Genomic DNA, 19606 nt, shown 5'->3' with positions numbered 1-19606 from the left:
AGAAAGAGAGAAAGAGTGTTTTATCAAGTTTATGCTGTTGCGTGAGAAAGAGAGAGGAGAGAGAGAAGATGTGTGGTGATGTAGGGAGAGGGCATATGGGGATTTACAGGGGCTCGAGCTCAGAATAATTTTTGGCTTCTTTAGGTCTACAATTACATGATGAAGACGGGATTCGATCCCAAGTCTCCGCTGTAATCAGCCAGAGACCTTTACCGATTGAGCCAGCTGGCAACTTACTAGGGCAGGATAGTTAAGCTGCGCACTCAGCCACTCACGTCACGACTCTATATGATGATCTAGCGCATACGATTCTAACTATCTAACGTAGGATAAATCGGATCTACCGTTTGATCTATTGACTAGCCTCTGCTTCGATGTCCCTAAATTTGCCACGTAGGTCGAATGGGGAGATGGGTGGGGTGTTTGAGTTTCTCTGTTGGTGGCGTTTCTGGGGATTATGTTATGATTACATGCATCAAGCATGTCGCACTCGCACATTCATGCATCATGGATGGATGAGTTGGACGAGGAGAGAGGTGAGAGGTTGGTAGTACCGTTGGTAGTTCGGCTCCTGCAATCCTCAGAAGGCACGTGGAAGTTGGGGGAGCATTGATCTGATCCATCTAATCTAATAAGAATAAGGGATGATGCAATTACAGTCTAGTTAACTGTTAATCGGTACGGATGGTGCTGTAGATGGTGCAGGCTTTGACCGTCCGATCAAATAGGCAGATGTTCTTCCATCCATCCGAGGGATGGCGATTGGTGAAGCAGCACCAGATTCGTGTTTGTACGGTGAGATGGCTCTGATACTTCACCTGATGGGTCCCATTCCTTCCTTTGCTTTGAGTTTGACCATTTGATTTGAACCCTCCAAAGTCCAAACAAACAAAAAGGGGTAAAAGTCGAAGCAAAAATGAATCAGAATTTGCATTCGAATCATTTGACACCCATGCTTTTGCACCAATACAAAGGCATGAACTAACAATAAAAGCATACTGGGTCCATGGGGGACTAGAAAAAGAAAGCAAAAATGGGTTGTGGTCTTGTGGTGGTGGTGATCCATGAGTCCATGGGACCCATTGAAGCAATGGGTAATGGGTCCAATCCACCATGTCTCTCCGTCACACATGATAGCATGAATATTGTAGACCAGGCCAGGGCCCATTCTCTTGGGTGGATTTCATCTTTGGATGTTGGGAAGCAAGAGGTATAATGATTATTTGAATCAATCAATAGCAGGAACAAGGAGGATCCTTCTTGCCATCTCTGGCTAGGAAATGAAACAAATAAACCTATGTGGATTTACATCTTGAATACAGAGTTTCTTGTGCACTACCCATTGCCACCTTCTAAGAAAGGATCAATATAAGCAGAGAAATAGCCTTTGAATATGATATGGCTTGCTAATTTTATCATCAGCAGCAGCATCTAAGCCTTGTTCAAATTATGGGGGTGCTCGATACAAATTTGTACGAGAGAGATTTTTCTTCCCAAAACGTTTTGAATTGATCGATACAAATTGCTATCCATACTACATTCTAAAATGCAGTTGCCCACACCAAATCCCTTGTATTACTTCCAAACCTTTTTAGAATTTGTGATTTTTTCACTTTTTAAAAATAAGAAATTAAATATGGGGTTATTTAAGCACACCCACAACTGATTCAGTTAAGAAACTGAATGTAACATGGGCACCTTTTTAACACCAGCCCATGCTTCGCATCGGGTCTCTTCTAGTTTCTGCCTAAAATGTAGAATTTGATGTTTCTCACATACATGCATTTTTTTCTAGTTGAAATGGCACTCATGTATGATGGCAACACATTTTTCACAAATTTGTATTGATCAACCCAAAATGTAATGGCAATGTTACACCACTATACCAAACACCCCCTATATATATTATATATGGAATTGGCATAATGAAAGTTATTAGCAAAAGTTTGTGCTAGGTACCAACATGATGCAATTTAAAGATGAAGACAAATTCACATTGGCAGAGATAGTATGGCTTGCCAATTTAAAGATGACAAATGTGTTAGGTTAAGAAAGTTGCAAGAAGTTTGTCCAAGTGAGGTGGTAAGATTAATAGTTTTTTCCACTACAAATACTAAGAGGGGCACCACAACACGCATGCAAATAAAACCCAACCTAAATTTAAGAAATTGAGGAGCTTTTTTTTTTAATTACATCCTTTAATGGTTCAAATTGAATTAAATGCAGATTTCATGAAGTTGGGGAAAAGACAAAAAAGTTCTTAAGAAATTCCATAAAGTTCTTTTGGCTTATTTATTTGCATTCGAAATCTAGATCAAATGCAAATTTTGACTTAGTTCAATTTCACTTAGGCTAAGTTTGAAAAGGGTACAATTACAAATATGTATAATACAAATACATACAAAATAATAGAAACTATAAGGTTTTGAACTCTATATATTTGTATTTGTACTCTTTCCAAACCATAAGCCTTATGTTTATTTGTTGTTATGATTTGCATTCTTACCTGATGCAAAATTTGCACTTTTATCTCATTTGCATTCATTAGATATTCAAACTTTACATCTATGTGTGCCACCTTCCTCTATCTTAAGTCTCTCTTATATAAAGTGGGGACCATAACAATTTTCGTCCTACCTTACTTGCCCATCACAACATTTTATTGCTCTCGAGCAAACAAGCGAAACGTTAAATGGGAAGCAAAAGTAAACTAGACTATACACTCAGGTGGTGTTTTGGCAATGCTGAAACAGGGTTTGATATTTTCAAAGGTTATATGTTGTTTGTGTTGACATTTGAGACATACCTTTCAAAATGATTATAAGTTTGATTTTGGTAAGAAGGTGGTCCATGGTAGAAGGCGATCAAACGTGTTGTAAATAGCTCATAATGGTTAACATGCCCTCTTTTTTCAACTATAAAAAATAAAATAAAACATGGCCTCCTTTTTCTTAATATTATAAAGGCTCTATTGCCTAGTGTTGATGCTTGGGATGGACGAGGACAACATTGTCAATTTACTCCTAAGCCAAGGTCTTTGAGGTGTCCGAGGTCTGAGGTGATTGAGGACTAGTAGGTCGATCCTACAAAAAGGAGAACGTCAGAGGCCCTGGGTGAGAACCCGAGGTGGGGACTTTGATAGTCAAATTAGTAATAGGAGAGGTTAAGGTGGATGAGGTCTGAGAGGTAAGCACCCAGACGAGGCCACAAGAGATCTCAAGTGCTAGCTAGAGAGCTTAAGTTTCGATCATTTTACCTTGGGGGTTCATCTCCTATTTATACTTGAGGCCACCAAGTGACTCTGTGCTATTGGCTCCGCAAAGCCCACCGAGCTCCATTGCATGCATGCCCTGATTGGGTCTGCTCTGAACTATGTCACCCGCCACGTGTAGGCCCACAGTAGGATGAGACCATGCGTGCCTACATCACCTACTTACTTTAACCCAAGAGGGGGTGAATTAGGTTCTAAAGCATTTTGCCCGAATACAAACCTGGTGAAATGGAAGGTAGTGTCTACAATGCAGTGTGATATAATTAATGAAGTAAATAAACAAGTAAAGTTAATCAACTACAATAAAGTAAATTACAAAGAGATTTATAGAGGTTCAGTCAAATCCAAGTCCATTTATTCTCTTTAGGCAACCTCCTAGGAATTTCTACTAAAGTAGCTGAATTTCTAAGTGCCAACAAAACCTTACAACAGTTGGGCTTCTAACTGTCAACCAACCTTAACAATTAGGCTTGTGGGTGCTAACCAGACCTTTGATGGTGTTCATACTTAAACACAATAGTATAATAAGATGATAAACAATAAAGGACAAATATTGTAAATGCATCTTGTTAAGCTAATGAAACTAATTTAGAGTATGTACTGATGCTATAGGCTCAGTCACTTGAAGAGATTTAGGAAATCTCAGTGAAAAACAAATAATCTCAAAATCTACACAAAGTATTTAAACACAAAAATCTTTTCTTTTCTAAAACACTCCTGCACAAAATGCTCTCTTTTCACTTTGCTAATTTTCACAATTCAAGATCTTAAGCTTTTTAGTTCAAAGTCATTGATCTATAATGCTTGAGAGCATAATGACTGTTATAGATCAATTGGAAATGAATTAAACCAAACTTATAAATGTTTAAAGCAAATTCCCAACAAGATTGGAATTTTACCAGAAGTGGAAAGAATCGTCAAACTTGAACCTTCAAACGATAAGTTTTTTTGTCAAATAGTCGATTATCATGACCCAGTAGTTAACTATTATGCACATAGAGGAATTTCTTTTCATTGGTAGTCAATTGTTTCTTCATGATAGTCAATTACTAATAAATACTTGATCTCGGCTATGAGACATAATTGACTATAACTTATTGGTGGTCAACCATTGAGCAATGTCAATATGACACAAGCCTTAGCTATCAAAGGTAACAACTATACCTTCATGGACAATTGACTATCGGGTGACAACAATCTCTATTATCATGTATGGTCAATTAATGATAATTCTCAACTTTAAAAACTGAAAATTTATGACTTTAGAGGTCTAGGAGTCAACTCCTTGGGTTTTCAAACTTAGATTTTTCACTTTTGAGTCTACGAAAGGGTCTAAGAACACTCGAGAATTAAACTTAATTCTAGCTATTGGTCTCTAAGATTAAGTTAACCAATTTAGGTCTATGGCTAACCCATAGTGTGCATCTTTTGCAAATGATTACATTAAGTCCTAAGGAATGAGATACAATATAAAGCATGGAGCTTGCTGCTTTTTCCTTTGAGCTCTTGATAGCATTCCATCTTCCTTGGAGTGACTGGATGATAGACAATTGCCCAAATGCATTTCATCCAATTTGATTCTTTATAGTAGATTGTCAAATATTTTAACTCATTGCACACATAACATCATTTCAATTACTCTCAATGAATTTATTATCACCAAAATATATAAGGTCAATAGCTTTGGAAAAAGAAAAAACAGATTTACTATTTTTAAATATATCAAACTTGTAAAAACTAAAAAGAGCTTTCCTACTTTTTAGTATTAATCCATTTACACTAGTGCAAATGGATTTCATATTGCAAACAAATTGAACGTATGGAATTCCCTCTATTTATGTTTCTCTCTTATTTTCTAATAAACTAAACACATTGTAAAGGCTGCTGGTGTTAAAACTTTGGGATGTGATAAGAAAGGGTGTTTGTCAAACCACAATAGCTTTTTTAGCTTCATTCTATTCTTTAAGGATGAATCCAAACATGAAGACTAACCACTATCAGTGTTATCACTGATGGCCATCTTAAAATAATCTAAAGCTTTATTGTCCCATTTAATAAGACACCTCTATAGCTAAGACCTACCTATATAGTTTACACCCCCCTTTACTTTGTAACCACTTTAATTAATGCACAAACCATATGTATATTTGTTTGGGAATGGTTTTTTATTTCAAAAAGACTGGTAAAAGGGGTCTCATATCACCCTTTTATAAACAAAACGTAGAGTTGTAAAGTGGATAGGGGTGGCCACGAGTAAATCTGTTCGAGCTCAGTTCATGAAAAGCTTAGTTTGGTTCGGTTTAAACTGAGCTTTGAGTCGAATTCAAGCTTAAAATACGGGCTTGTTTGTTAATCGAGTCGAGTTTGAGCTTAACACAGCTCAGCTCATAAGGCTCGTGAGCTTAGTCAAGTATATGTATATATGGTGTCACCTTGGCTCAGCTATTGAAGGAGATCTCAGTTACTGAGGGAGACCTCAATTCGGCACCTCGGCAACCAAGGGAGACCTCGGCTCGACACCTCAGCAAGTAAGGGAGACCTCGGCTCGGCACCTCATTAGCTGAGGGAGACCTCGGCAACTGAGGGAGACCTCGGCTCAACACCTCATCTGCTAGGGAGACCTGCAATCAAAGGCAGCCAAACTCGAACTTCCGAGCTTTTAACTCGAGCCAGCTTGAGCTCAAGTCTCTAATTTGAACCGAGCTCAAACATGATAATTTATGACCAAGCCGAGCTATATTTAGCTCAACTCGGCTCCAAATCCACGCCTAGCCGACACAACCCAACACAACTCAGGTTGTGCCTGACATGACTCGTTCACTGTAGCAAGTGGATCATGCCAAACCCTATGTCGTGCTAGGATTGGGTTTTGAGGCCTATAGACCGACATGATACAGCAGAAAAAAGTGGGTTAGCCCAGCACATCCAGGATGGTGGCTCAACACAACCGATATTAATATATATTAATGCATGTATGTATATAAATTTTTATTTTCAACTTTATTATACTATTTTATTCCAATTTTATTGTAATTTTCTCAGTTTCTTGTCTATCTTGTTAATTTATTTTCATTTTTTCATTTTTTTTCAATTTTTTTAAAACAAATTGTGCCTCCCGTGGCCTAGCACGGCATGGGCCCGCTTGGGCTCAATGTGTGGGTCGTGTTGGTTTTCCCTTTTGAGGGATTTCGGGCTAGGCAGGCATGACTTGCCAAGGCTTGTGTGCCAACATGACACGACTTGCTATAGTGCAGGCAGGCCGTAAAATTGGGTTGTGGCAGCCCGGTCTGGCCCATAGTACACCTCTAACAAAACCCTTCCCACATTATTTTATTCTGAAAATAAAACCAAAAAAAAAATACCAGGGAAAAACAAAAGGACAAATTAAATAAAAAGCAAAGAAAAGATAACAGAAATAAAGTGCAATATATAATAAAAGAAAAATTATTATATTGTCTATTTTATTTTATTTATATTTTCTGTTATTTCCTTTTTTTTAATTATCTTGGTCTAACAAACATTAGGGTAAAAATATCATTTTATACTTCCATCGAAGAGAACCAACAAAATAAATAAAATGGTTGCAAAGTGGAGGGATTTTTAAGTAATATGCGAACTAAAGAGCAGGTCTTAGTAATTACATGAAACCATAGGAGATGTCTTGGTAAATAACCCAAGTTTTTTTTTTTTTTTTTTTACTGCACTGTTACAAGAACCTCTATAAAAAGCTCTATGTCAACCAAAAGAGACAATTAAGCATGACAAGCAGTTCAAATCAGACCAACTTAAGATCGGCTTTAGTGCTTACAAGACCATGTTCACACCACTCGCACATTCTCTTACAACAGTCTGCAACAGACTGTGCAAACAGTGTGAATATCGTCTTGTGATGACCAAATCTGATTTCTTTTTCCCCTTCCTCTCTCTCACATGCACACAGATAAGAGTGTCAAAGGGCCGGTTTTGGATTAGACCCCATCTAGTCCAAAATCAATTTGGATGAATTGGTTGGACCAATAAGATATATTGGATTGGACCAATTCAGTCCAAAATATTTATTAGATTGATTTGGACCTGGTCCATCTGTAATAAATTTATATGGATCAAGCCAACATCTAGTCCATTGATATAAGATAAAAATATATTATATGTGTATCAGTGGATCGGGTTTGGGTTGAAACCAATCTAAATTAAAATGAATTTGAACAGATTGGACGGTCCAGACATTGAATTGAACGGATCCAAATTGATCTAAAACATTCATTGGATTGAATTGGACCTAATCCATTTATAATGGACTCACATTGGACTGGATTGGATTGGACCAAATCCGGTCCAACTGACACCCCTACACATATATATAATATAAATGTAGCAACAAGTAAACTGATGAAGGGCCTTCAAAGCTATGCCAATCAGCTTGCCCTGACTGGAACAAGAAATCAGATTTGGTGCTCACAAATTTGTGCCATTCTCACAGCTCTTTTCAGCCGTACATTAAAAACATCTCCCATGAAAGATATAAGCATGGAGATGTTTCCGATGCACGGCTGAAAAGTGCTGAATCCGTCGTCCTGCAACAAACACTTTGGGGCCCTGCCCCGGCCACAAAACAGGCTTGGTAAATCCAAAGAGACTAACAAACTCAGCATTTATTTCTTCTGCTTTCCCTTGAGATTTTTCTATTTCTGACTCCATCATGAGTTTGCTGTTCTGCTTAAATAAATACCAACTACAGAGCACTTGTGATGGCAAATGCTGCAACATCTCTGTTGCAGGCAGCTATAGCCGTGCCCCCTGAAGTTATTCAGAGGTTGCAACATCACTTTCCACTGTCCACAAATTGTAACAAATTATGAGAAACACAGCAAATGGAGATGTTTAGCAGATTTCAGACACCACTCCCAAAAGGTCAATGATGTCTCCAGCTGTACTATGCATCCTTTCAAGTTTAACCTTTTTATGAAGTTGTGAGACTTCAGTTCAACAGATCCATGAGGAACTCTTTCAGTAAGTTATTTATCCGGATAAATGTAGTTATCTGCATAAGTTTTTTCTAGGAAATATTTACCCGAGTAAGTGTATTTATCCATGTTCTTTTATTTCTCATATAAATAAGGCAATGACCATTTTAGCCATAAAAATTCATTATTAAAAGGGGCGTTTTTGTCCTATTCAAGTGTTAGCAACTTCCCCCTAGGTGGGAAAGTTATTTACCTACATAGGAGATGGGTAAGTGATACCCAGGAAAGTAAACTTTCCCTGCTCCTTGCATAAATCTGAAAAAAGAACGTGGGATTCTTGGTCAATGGGAACCAAAATCCCATTGACCAACTTTCCTCCCTCTCAAAATCCTGAAAAAGAACACCCCCTAAAAAATCTACTTATTCAACAGATAGCCATTTTATAGGGTTTCCTCTGTGGTCAATGATCTGGACTGGCCATATTAATCCTCCACATGGATGTAGAAGGAGGTCAATTAGAAAAACCCCAACTCTTTCCAGTTTTATATGGACATGCATGACTATCATCCTTAGGTATGGGTTGGGCTGAAATTGAGAGAATCCCGATACTTCCCACATCCAGTTGGGCCCAAACCTAACTGGGTTTTGCCGACTGCCTTGGAATTGGGATCTGCTCCTCACATAGGGCGTCTCACCACAATCTCACAGGCACATCCCACTATGCATTGAGAATATCTCCCGTACTTATGTATTATTATTAACAGGAGATGTTCCCAATGCATGGTGGGATGTGTCTGTGAGGTCGGTGTGAGGCGCCATGAGTGAGGAGCAGTTTCGATCCCACTGCCTTTGTATCAGACCTGGCAAGGGGCAGTTCTTCAATCTTCATTCTAAGTTCAACCCACAATTTGGGCCTTGGGATGCAACTCAAATATCAATTTCTGAACTTGATAGAAGGAAAAAAGGGCCTCTCACTTCTGCTTATGTTTAGTACCAAGGTTTTTAAAACTGACCCGGATAACGAACCAGTTAGGGGTCCAGTTCCCGGGTTAAATGGTCTGACCATTCGTTTGAACTGAACAGTTGGCCTGTTCTAACAAAAAAATAAAAATTTAAAAAATGGTCAAAACCGTTGAGCGCTTCAAACTGTTCAATCGCCCGGGTCAGCGATTTATTGACTAAATCAACATTTTTTTTGGCAAAAATCTGGTTTCGGTGAAAAACAGAACCAATCACCTGACCGACTCCCAGTTTTTCCGGTCCAGACCGTCTGATTGGATCCGGTTTTGACAACCATGTTTATTACTTTATTTTATGATTCCATGAAACTATAAATTTTTCAAAAGAAAAGACAATTGTTTCAAACTGAAAAATACCCAAAACATCTATATTTCCAAGCCTAGGAATGATATATATCAACCAAAACAAGCTGCACTTGCTTCATCGTTTTTATTCAAAATAAATGCAGACCATCATCAGTTTCAGTACATTTATGTCTGAGTGGAGATGCTCTTCTGGGTTCTGGGTAGACAATTCTTTCGGGTTCTTCATCCACACCTTCAAACGCGTTAGATTTGTGGCCCTCTGTCAAAATTTATTCTTCACTGAGCAAGAAACCAATAACCAATTAAAGAACGGCGATTTTAATTTTCCATATATAGAAAAACACCAGTGACAATTGGCAATCAACGACAGACAAGACAAAATCATCGACATTGTCAAATGTCAACCCAATCCTAAAATCTGAAATTCTAACTCCATCCCCATTGCAGATTTCCGAATCTCATGCAAATCTATAAACATTCAAAATGTCAAATACCCCCTATACATTAATGTCCGCTGGCTGAACTGACATTAATTCCAAACTGAGATCACATCCACCCCCACATGCACATCTCAGTAACATCTCCCACAGTTGTCAGTGGGGGATTTTCCCAATACATCGTTGGGATATGCTGTGGAGCGCCCTCAGTGGGGTGCAAATGTGAATTGGGGCACTCCATTATACCATTACCCATAGGTAAATTAAAACCAACGGGGGCCCTATAGATTACACTGATGGGACCCATTTTGACAAGAAAATTTCATTTGTGCTACATACAATTGTACACTGACGGGACCCAATACCAATTCATGGTGGATATTAAAACAGTGGTACGTGGCCTTGTTACCTTGTTATCCGAGTTCACATCTATCCCCATAGAACGCCCCACATGTACATCTCAGATGTTTTTAAATGTGCTGTTGGACTGAAAATTAATTCATTTGCCAATTAGAAAGAATAAATTTGATCGATCAACTGCAATTCCTCTATCAATCTCAAGACCATTGCTCGCTTAATTGTGATCCAGTGCTCCAGTCTAGCCTACTGAATGCATTGAATTCTCAGAAGGACAAACAGAATGCACCGACAGAACTGTATCTGGGATAATTGAACGTGAGATCTCTACTGTCTTGAAACAAAACAACCATGAAACCATGGATCATGAATCGCTAACAACTGAAAATCTAAAAGAAACATGCTAAAAATACTAATACAACAGTGCTGTTTCACATGGAACTGAATTCTTACGCCTTCTAACAATATCCTTAGGTTGTGTTTGAATTGATAGTAAAGAAGAAGAATAAGAAGGAAAGAGAGTCTCTCTTTCTCTTTCTGTCAAAACAAACATACTCACTTATTGCGTTCTTGAATTAAAAAAAAAAAAAGAAAACGTAAAGGGAGTGCATTTTGTTACAGTCCTAAAAGCTAAATGGCTTGGCTTTATGCATTCCAACAGTTTTTAAGGCTTTTGGTGTATAGATCAAAGATGTAACATGGTTTCTTAGATTATCTATTCAAAATAAAAATGGATAAACAATATAAGAAGATATTATAAAGGGCTACACTATTCTAAACAAAGAACTTTTGAAATATTAGAAATTAAAATAATGGATGATCCCATTTGAAATTACAATCTCTTCCAGAATCATTAACCATTTGTAATCACCTGCAACAACTACAGCTTTTCCCCCAAGTCCAAATCCCCAATCTCCATTATGATGCAAGAATCATAGTGGAATTACATTTATATGCTTCATGTTGTATTAGTAGAGTGTTTTCAACCCATTGTTGACCTATACAGAGAGATTGGTGATCCGGTCATGATTCTTGTTCCGGTCAAGTAGTCAACATGTTATCCACCATTTTATAAAAAAAAAAAAATGTTGACTTGATCAATGACCTGTCAGTCTGTATGGTTTACTGGTTAGATTCCACTTTTTATTGTTTGAACATCTTAAATGATGATGATGATGATATCATTGATTGACTCATTGATCCAAATGGTTAAACTGATGACCTATGCACCCAGAGGCACAAATTTTTTTTATGACATGACACCTGGCACCAAGTCTCAAGCAAGTATTACAATGCTACAAACATGTTTCCACCGAACGAAAATGAAGATTTGCTTACTTGTATATCTTCTCAATTTGTTAATTTGAAGTTTTGAATGTATTAAGGGTGAAAAAAAAAAGACTAGACAATATGAGTTCAAGTAAGAGAATGAAAAAAAATTAGGGAGAATGGCGGTTCAGCCTAGGGTCAGAATTTTTAGGCCCAAAGTACAATTGGGGTGGGTGCCAGTTCGGAATTGATGTCAATTCACAGGCATGCATTGATGTATAGAATTGGGGGTTTTGACATTTTGAATGTTTATAGCTCTGCAGTGGAATTCAGAAATTTGCATTGGGCCTGTTTGTACTTCTCAAAAAAAAAATCTATCAAGATAGATACACACACACACAAAAAAAAAAGATTTATAGTCTTAACATCTACAACTCTATATGATGTTGCGCGATCCGGTCACTCCTACCTGGCACTCACGTGGCTTCTGAAAGATACCTAAGAAGAAGAAGAATCACAGGGGGAGTTACCCGGCGGGGTCACTCCGATGATTAAGTCAATACTCGGTAGGAGAAGCAAGGAGAAGATGAAGGCTAAGAGTGTAGATAGCGCAAGTATTGAGGATGAAGATAATTCAGATCATACCTGTTCTCCTTGATACTAAACCCTTATATCAAAAATTGGTTGTCCTTGGCTCCTTGGCCCCTAACAGGGCGGGTATAACCACCACTGTCAACCTGCCATAGCCGTTACTGGCAGGGCTGAGGTGGCACGCGCGGGGCCGTCACCGCAGGGTACGTGCCTGTCAGGTGTAAGACACCCTCTAAAGGTGGCAGGCACGACGCTGCCTGACGGGGGACATGACTGTTGTCACCAGATTTGTCGGGTACGACGGTCGGGCAGGAGGTCTTCCTGCGATATGCCGGACTATCCTTTCGCGAGTTACCCTATGTTGGGCTATCTTATAAGCGGCAAACTGCCTGTGGCAAGCTAAGCCGAGCTGTCTGGCCCGGGGTGTTTTCACCTCGGGTGTTTATAGGCGAATTGGTGTGTTCCTGTCTAGGGGTGACCCGAGGTCCATTGGGAGGAGCTTGGGTATTAGGAAAGGTCAGGGGACCTCGAGCTCGGAGGCAGTTCGGGGTGCCTTAGCCCTGGGAAGGGAATGTTGGCCAGGCGGCTCATTCGCGAGCTAAAGTTGCCTCAGGGTATTCCTTCAAAGGGGGCTCGGGGAACCCGGAGCTCGCGTCGTGACGAGCTTCTTTTGTTGTGGTCTACGATACAGCGAGCTGCCTTATCGGCCCGGCACTAGGCTATAATGCTGAACTGTTGCTCGTGCTGAGTCAGTGTCCACGTATCACTGTTTCATAGGTCAGGTCAAACCGTCCTCCATCACTATATATTAGACTTCAGTACTTCACCTCTATCAATTTTTAATAAAATTTTCGTAGAAGTTTTGGTAGTAATAAATAGATAAATACTTTTACGATTTAACTATAATTTGAGTAGTTAACATACAACAAAAGCACTTGATATTCGATCAACACATTCCAAGCCTTTTGCAAAGAAGTGTCAATAAAAGGTCCTTTTAGTGTTCAAATCGAGATCACCATGAATAACTTCAATTTTACTAGGCTTAACATCCTCTTCAAGTATCAGTAAAAGGTCCTTAACCGTTCAAATCGAGATCATCATGAACAACTCCAATTTTACTAGGCTTATGATCCTCCTCTGAATTTCTGTTTGATTTCCAGTACTCAAGAAATAATACCACCAAAACTTTTCCCAGGGTTAGTGTTTCTAAATACCAAACAAGAGCCGCAGACTAAACACAAACACAAACAGAATCTTGTTCTTCTGCTTTTTTCATAATGTGAAACGTGGAAGTGATCTCTAACTTTTTTTTTTTTTCTCCTCCTTTTTTCAGCCCAGTTTTGCAAGGATGCATGGCTAGAAAAAAGATCGAGTTGTCTACGGGTTTTATTAGGGCTATGAAATATAGGCAGTTTTTTAATATCCTTTGTATCATCGTCATCATCATCATCATCATCTAGCCCCTTCACTTTGCAATAAATCACAGATTATTAGAGGCAAAAGACGATGCAAACTTTTGCATCAAAATCTTAGTAACTTGGACTCAGTTTGGAAGGAGTACAAATCATGGTTTTTAAAACCGGCCCGATGACCGAATCAGTCAGGGATCCAGTTATCGAGTCGAACGGTCTGACTGTTCGAACCGAACGCTCGACCCGTTTTGATAGAAAAATAAAAAATAAATAAATAACGGTCATAACCGTTCGAATGGTTAACTACCTAGTTCAGCGGTTCGCTAACCAAAATCAACGATTTTGGGGGAAATCCGGTTTTTGGGGAAAACAGAACCGGTCAAGTGACTGGTTCTCAATTTTTCTGGTCTAGTTCGGTTTTGAAAACCATAGTACAAATGCAAATTTGTAGAGTGCAAAACCTTGTATTTTGTATGTATTTGCATTGTACATATTTATATTTGTACTTCCAAATTGAGCCTTGAAGACTGTTTAGTTAAGATGCGTCTATTTGCACGTTTTTCCACGCGAAGACAAGTTGAAAAAAGGCAAAAAACTCTATTTGAAGCTTTCCATAAATAGCCAAAAATGAATTTCCCTCATCTTTTCAGAGCTATGGCTTTCAACAGCTAGATCTTTTCCCAACCAGATGGGAAAAGACTAAAGCGTGGGCTGTCGAGCTTCTAAAAAGCCGACAGCCCGCACGAAAAGATATGCCAAACGGGACTAAAAATTTTTGATCCTATCTTTCCTTTTTTTTTTCACTTGATTATTAATTCTAGAATAAAGAATGAAAATGAACAAAACCAGATGTCAAATCATTCTATGCAGTCTAAAATTACTATGCATTTCCTGAAAAATTAGCATTTTTGTGTACCATTATTTTACCAGACAACAGATTCTTCCCAAAACCGATCATAGCAAATTTTTATTAAGATGATTTTTTTTTCAACCATATCTGGATTAATCTGGTCAAATTCGAAAACCATATTCCGTATATATTGCAAATAGTTAGTTTGACCTTTTTTCTAGTAGGATACAACAGATCCCGTCTCTATTCGCGTAACCTGATCTTTGTTCACAGCGAGAGATGATTTTGTTAACCAAGGTGTAAACTAGTATCACCCATAGAAGTAAATTTATACCGCAGTGGTTACTGGTTACAGTCCAAGAGAGACCTCTGATCGACTGATCCTCCATATTTTGAAAACCCATCTGAATGCCGAACCATTTACCTTAGCAGTTGCCTTCCAAAACCATAAGAATAGGACCTGAAAGAATAGGAAAAATATAAAGAGAAAAGGAAAATTGAATAATAGAATACATTGAATATCCAAAATAGATAAGCTTTCGGCATTTTGAATACACATTTTTATTGATGAGATGTTTCCAGGCTGAACGGATTCTGAATAAGGGTTAATGTTCCCAACATCAGTAGTTGACGTTCTGCTTACACCGGCTGGGAGCATTCAGTAAGAAATGACAAAGTCATCTGTTTAAGCATGCTCATGGTTCCTTCTTGGCCGATGTCAGAAGAACTTCAGTTGCTCCCCTGGTTGCAAACTTGCGATGCACGTTAAGGAAATAGATACAAAAGCACTACAGTAGGTCATGAAGTGTAACCGAATGCATGCATCTCTGTTTGCATGTGCTTCATAAGCTGTATTCATGGAGCATCAAGACACTGAACATTTCTTTTAGGGTACTTGGCACAGAAAGACTCTGGAGAGCTAATTCATGTACAGAGTGTGGGAAGGTTACAACTTACAAGGAAATTGTCGCTTCAGTCCTAAATCCATTGGTTACACAATAAAAAATTCTAGATATATCATGGCATGAAAAGGGTGTTTTACATCAAAAAAAAACAGGCACATAATGAACATAGCGTATGAAAATTTAACGCATAGATCAAGCCAACCTTGCAAAATAAAAGACAAATAACCCTTAAATCTCACGAGTTTTAGTCAACTTGATGCCTTTATGTACAGAGTGAGATTTCCACATAAAACACTTCATCCTCTTGAAAATCTCATGTATATTGGGGATCACTGTTTCTACAAGTTAATGATCTAGAATACCTGTTGGCCTAAGACCGCCACTTATATCCGACTTTGCTTAGCCCTCAGATAACCACTCTGCCTCCCTTCCCCCATGAGAAAATGTCAAGGCCGCCTCCAACCTCTCCAACCAGGAGATCCAGTAGAACGTTGCACATCAAACGGATTGGACCCTGGTCTCAAAGAGGGGTTAGGATTGAGAACAAATGAAGAACTTGGACATCTCTGATTAAATCCAACAGATCTTGGTTGTGCTGGCTTCACTGTGATAGTTACGGGACAATGTGGAAACCCACCAATTGATCCTTGGAGATGTGGTAGTGGATGATTTAGAACTTGAGATGTTGAAGGGATAAGTGGCAGAGGTGGAACTGGTGGTACCTTTCCCAATGGTGGATTGGGAACTGAACACCGGATATTGGGGATTGAGGGTCTAATACTGGCAACTGGTGGTGATCGGTTCTCATGCTCTAGATCTGGGGGACACCATTCAGGCATATCATCATCATTCCAAAGGTTTTTTTGTGGGAAAATTGCTGCAAAATTAGCTGGTTTTGGTACCTCATTGCTATGCTCAACCGGCTTTCCCTTTATGTGATGTAACAATGGCATCTGTGGTTCATGATCTCCAACTCTTTTTGGTTGGGATCCTTGGTTGGTATCCAATTTAATTCCTGGGAAAGCTGGGTTTTGTGGTCCTTGGTGGCTGGTAACTGACTTTGGCTGTACAGGCAGTTTTTGTAGCATGGACCCATCAATATTCCTGATTCCTTCTGCAGACAGTTTTTTGACAAGTTGAATGGCATCTAAAACATTAACACTGTTACAGGACAAGAGAGACTTGGGTGGAGTTTGAGAAACCACACTTGTGGTTCTGAAGTCAAATTCAGGAAGATCATCATCATCAGGAGGAGCAAGGGGAATCTGTTTCACTTTTTGAGATGGAATGGGAGGAATATGTCTCAGAGGTTTTGAACTTGAATCAGGTTTTTCAGGTTTTGAGCTACACCTGGGGGGAATTTCAACTTCCATTGACTGTTCCATAGGACCCTGAGGAGATCTTGCTTCAGCATGTGAAGCAGCTTGGGATCCCACTGAAATGGGAGTGTTATTTTGGGTGGGAGTGGACATTGGACTACCAGATTTGACATGAACCATGCTAGACTGGACGATCCTGTTCTTACTACCCATGTTTCCAGAACTCTCAGTAGCTGAGGGCACTGTTTCACAACCAGGTTTCGAACCCTCAGATGGTTGTGTGGGAGAAATTATTTGAGTTACTTCTGCAGTTTTCTGAGAGTCCGAAGGGGAATTAATAGGTTTTTCTGGCAAGGAAGCATTCTTTTTCTCAGACTTCTTTGAAACAGAATTTGAAGATATGCGGTTTTTTCGCCAAACAACGCAGCCAATTAACGAATCTTGGTCATCTTCAACTGCTGCCATGCCCTTGAAGAAGCCATATTTTGCAAGTATCGTGATTATGGTGTCGCTTCGAGGACAAACATAAAGATCAATACCTGGAGACAGTTGTGCAAACCCTACTCTCGCCCTTTCTTTATAACCTTTTGCAACCTGTAAATGGGAATGAAAAAGAAAAGGAATCAACTTACCAAATCAGAACCGGATTCAGCATATCATATAGGTGCTATTCCTTCCCTTATATTCGCTCACCTCCTTCATGCCCTTGAGTCCAGCTTTGGAAGACCCAACTTTCCAGCAAAGTGAGATTACCTGCAAATAATTAGAAAAGAGAAAAAAGACTACCCATAAATAATCATGCATATATTTCAGCGTCAACACTCCTAATTCCTAATTGTAACTATGAAATGCATTTACACTGCAGAGAGAGGGGATGATGAGGATTAACTCTAAGGAGTTACTAGTTAACATGATCTAGGAAATAAATTAATTGATTGGTGTTGCCTAGGAGAAGAGTCCACTATAAAGCCTTCTGGTCACTCTGTTTTCCATTCTCAAGAACAGGCACAGCAAAAATATGCCTTGTAATTTATATACCGCCAAGTTAATAGTAAACTAGTAATTCAAAGAAAAGAATGAAATGTTACCATCAAGCCACGGTTGCGTGAACGAGGAAGTTCTTGGATAAATTTTTCAAAAGCCTCTAATCTTACTTTTCCTTTAACTTCTACAGATTCAGACCAGTTGACCTCTGGCATCTTCTCACCACTGCATGAATATTGCATTACAAAGCAGTCAACTACCTCTTCCTACTTTAATCTTAAGCAAAGTAAGAAATAGAAAAAATGAAAGAAAATACTGTGGGACTTGTCCGGCCAAGTTTTATCACATTCAGTTTAAATATTGACAATGCCAACTGCTATAAATGTAAATACAGCCATCAAGTCTTCATGGAAGTCATCATATTGCATTTCACAATCCATGTCTGAACAAGCATATGGATACAAAATGTGACTCAAATTAAGAAGCAAGATTACTAGCGAAACAGTTAGAAAATGCCATTTCAAATCATCAATTAGAAAAGGTCAAAGAATAAAGTGAAAAACAACTGTGGAAGTCATACAATTAGTATACTCTTCATGTGAATGTGAAGCAATTCATGTGGTGCTACTTTGCTAGATGGTCAAGCTTAAAATAACATTGTATGTTGTGTCTTTCATATTCATAGTTCATTTTCTAGTCAATGTCCAACACTAATGGGATATCCGATACCAAGCACCACTGTAAATATGGTTCTCTCAATCTGACTAACCATTTCTTGCACCAAGGATGTAAATGTCCAAGGAGTAGTATTTGACAAACATTTGAGAATACAATTTAACAATGAGATTAAGTATTTGTGGGAATCTAGGAGTAGGACAAATGAGAGAAAGAAGACAAAATGGTTTGTGAATGTCATACAGAACACTGCCTGCTGCACCAGTAAGAAATGATCTTATGCAAGTTTAAGGGTCTAGAAGAGGTAGTGGCTGGTCAAAAAGAAAATTGGTTGAGAAAGTAAGAAACAATTTGAAGGGCCACAATCTAACAACGGATATGACCATTGATAGTGGAATTGTGAAACAAGATTCATGTAGACAAACTCGTATAACTGGGGATAAGGTTTTGTTGAATTGAAAATTTAAACACTTACAAGGCCATCTGTTTGTTTTCATCACCCATATCTGTGTTGGGATTTTAGGAAATGGAGAGTCATATCCCTGTTTTCTGTATCTGTGCTGTGTCCATATCCATATCTACACATCATAGCATTTAAAATCCTACTTAATACTTATCAAGAAAGAAAGAAGTCACAAATGACGGATTGAATTTGAGGGCTAGCTTTAATTTTTGCAATTTTATTAGGTATCTTATTATAACCATGGAACAGTAGGCTCTTCTGTAGAATGGCCAGTGACCTCACATGCACCCTGCTTTGTCCCCCCACCCTTGACCCTGAGTCCCCCTATAATGTGTACCATGTAATACAAAAAATAAAATAAAATAAAATAAAATACTATGAAGTAATTGTCACTTTATTGTTGCCTAGTTGAAATGTAAAAAGTAAACATGTCCTAGCTCCTCTAGAAGATAACAGTACGCTTGCTCATGCTGGGTGGCAACCAACTTGTAGTACCTTTCTTTTTCTGAAGAGCTTAATCATCTTCACCAACTTGTATTACTTAATCATCTTTTCATTTTCCTCTTTCTATTTTCCACAAAGAATGTAATAAAAGAATTTGTAGGGGGCTCAAATACAAAACATACGATGGAATAACTTGATAAAGATTTTTCACCTTATGAAAAGCTCTTGATAAAAGTTACTACATGAACTTGATCTGATATGCATCTCTAGAAACAGCTGTTGGGAAGTTGCTGCTTTAGAGAGTTGGCCAACCTTAGCACCAATTGTAATAAGATGTTAC

At 38.6% G+C, this 19606-nt stretch overlaps 1 protein-coding gene across 5 annotated transcripts in view; it reads right to left on the bottom strand.

Moving 5' to 3' along the window:
- Positions 1-15467: 15467 nt before the first annotated feature.
- Positions 15468-19606, bottom strand: part of LOC104592507 (uncharacterized) — a 71007-nt gene continuing 66868 nt past the window's right edge. For all 5 annotated transcript variants that reach the window (XM_010251914.3, XM_088893131.1, XM_010251915.3 and 2 more), the window contains 3 exons: positions 17789-17909; positions 17394-17453; positions 15468-17294 (listed from right to left, as the gene is read on the bottom strand). In XM_010251914.3, the coding sequence (XP_010250216.1) occupies positions 15828-17294; positions 17394-17453; positions 17789-17909 (1648 nt within the window). In that variant the 3' untranslated portion in view covers positions 15468-15827. The remainder of the gene's footprint in view (positions 17295-17393; positions 17454-17788; positions 17910-19606) is intronic.

The sequence above is a fragment of the Nelumbo nucifera genome, chromosome 8 (genome assembly GCF_055504915.1).
Source record: "Nelumbo nucifera cultivar China Antique chromosome 8, China Antique-T2T, whole genome shotgun sequence".
Classification (NCBI taxonomy): Eukaryota; Viridiplantae; Streptophyta; class Magnoliopsida; order Proteales; family Nelumbonaceae; genus Nelumbo; species Nelumbo nucifera.
Note: the sequence above shows the minus strand (reverse complement) of the source record. Positions and strands in the feature narration are given on the sequence as shown.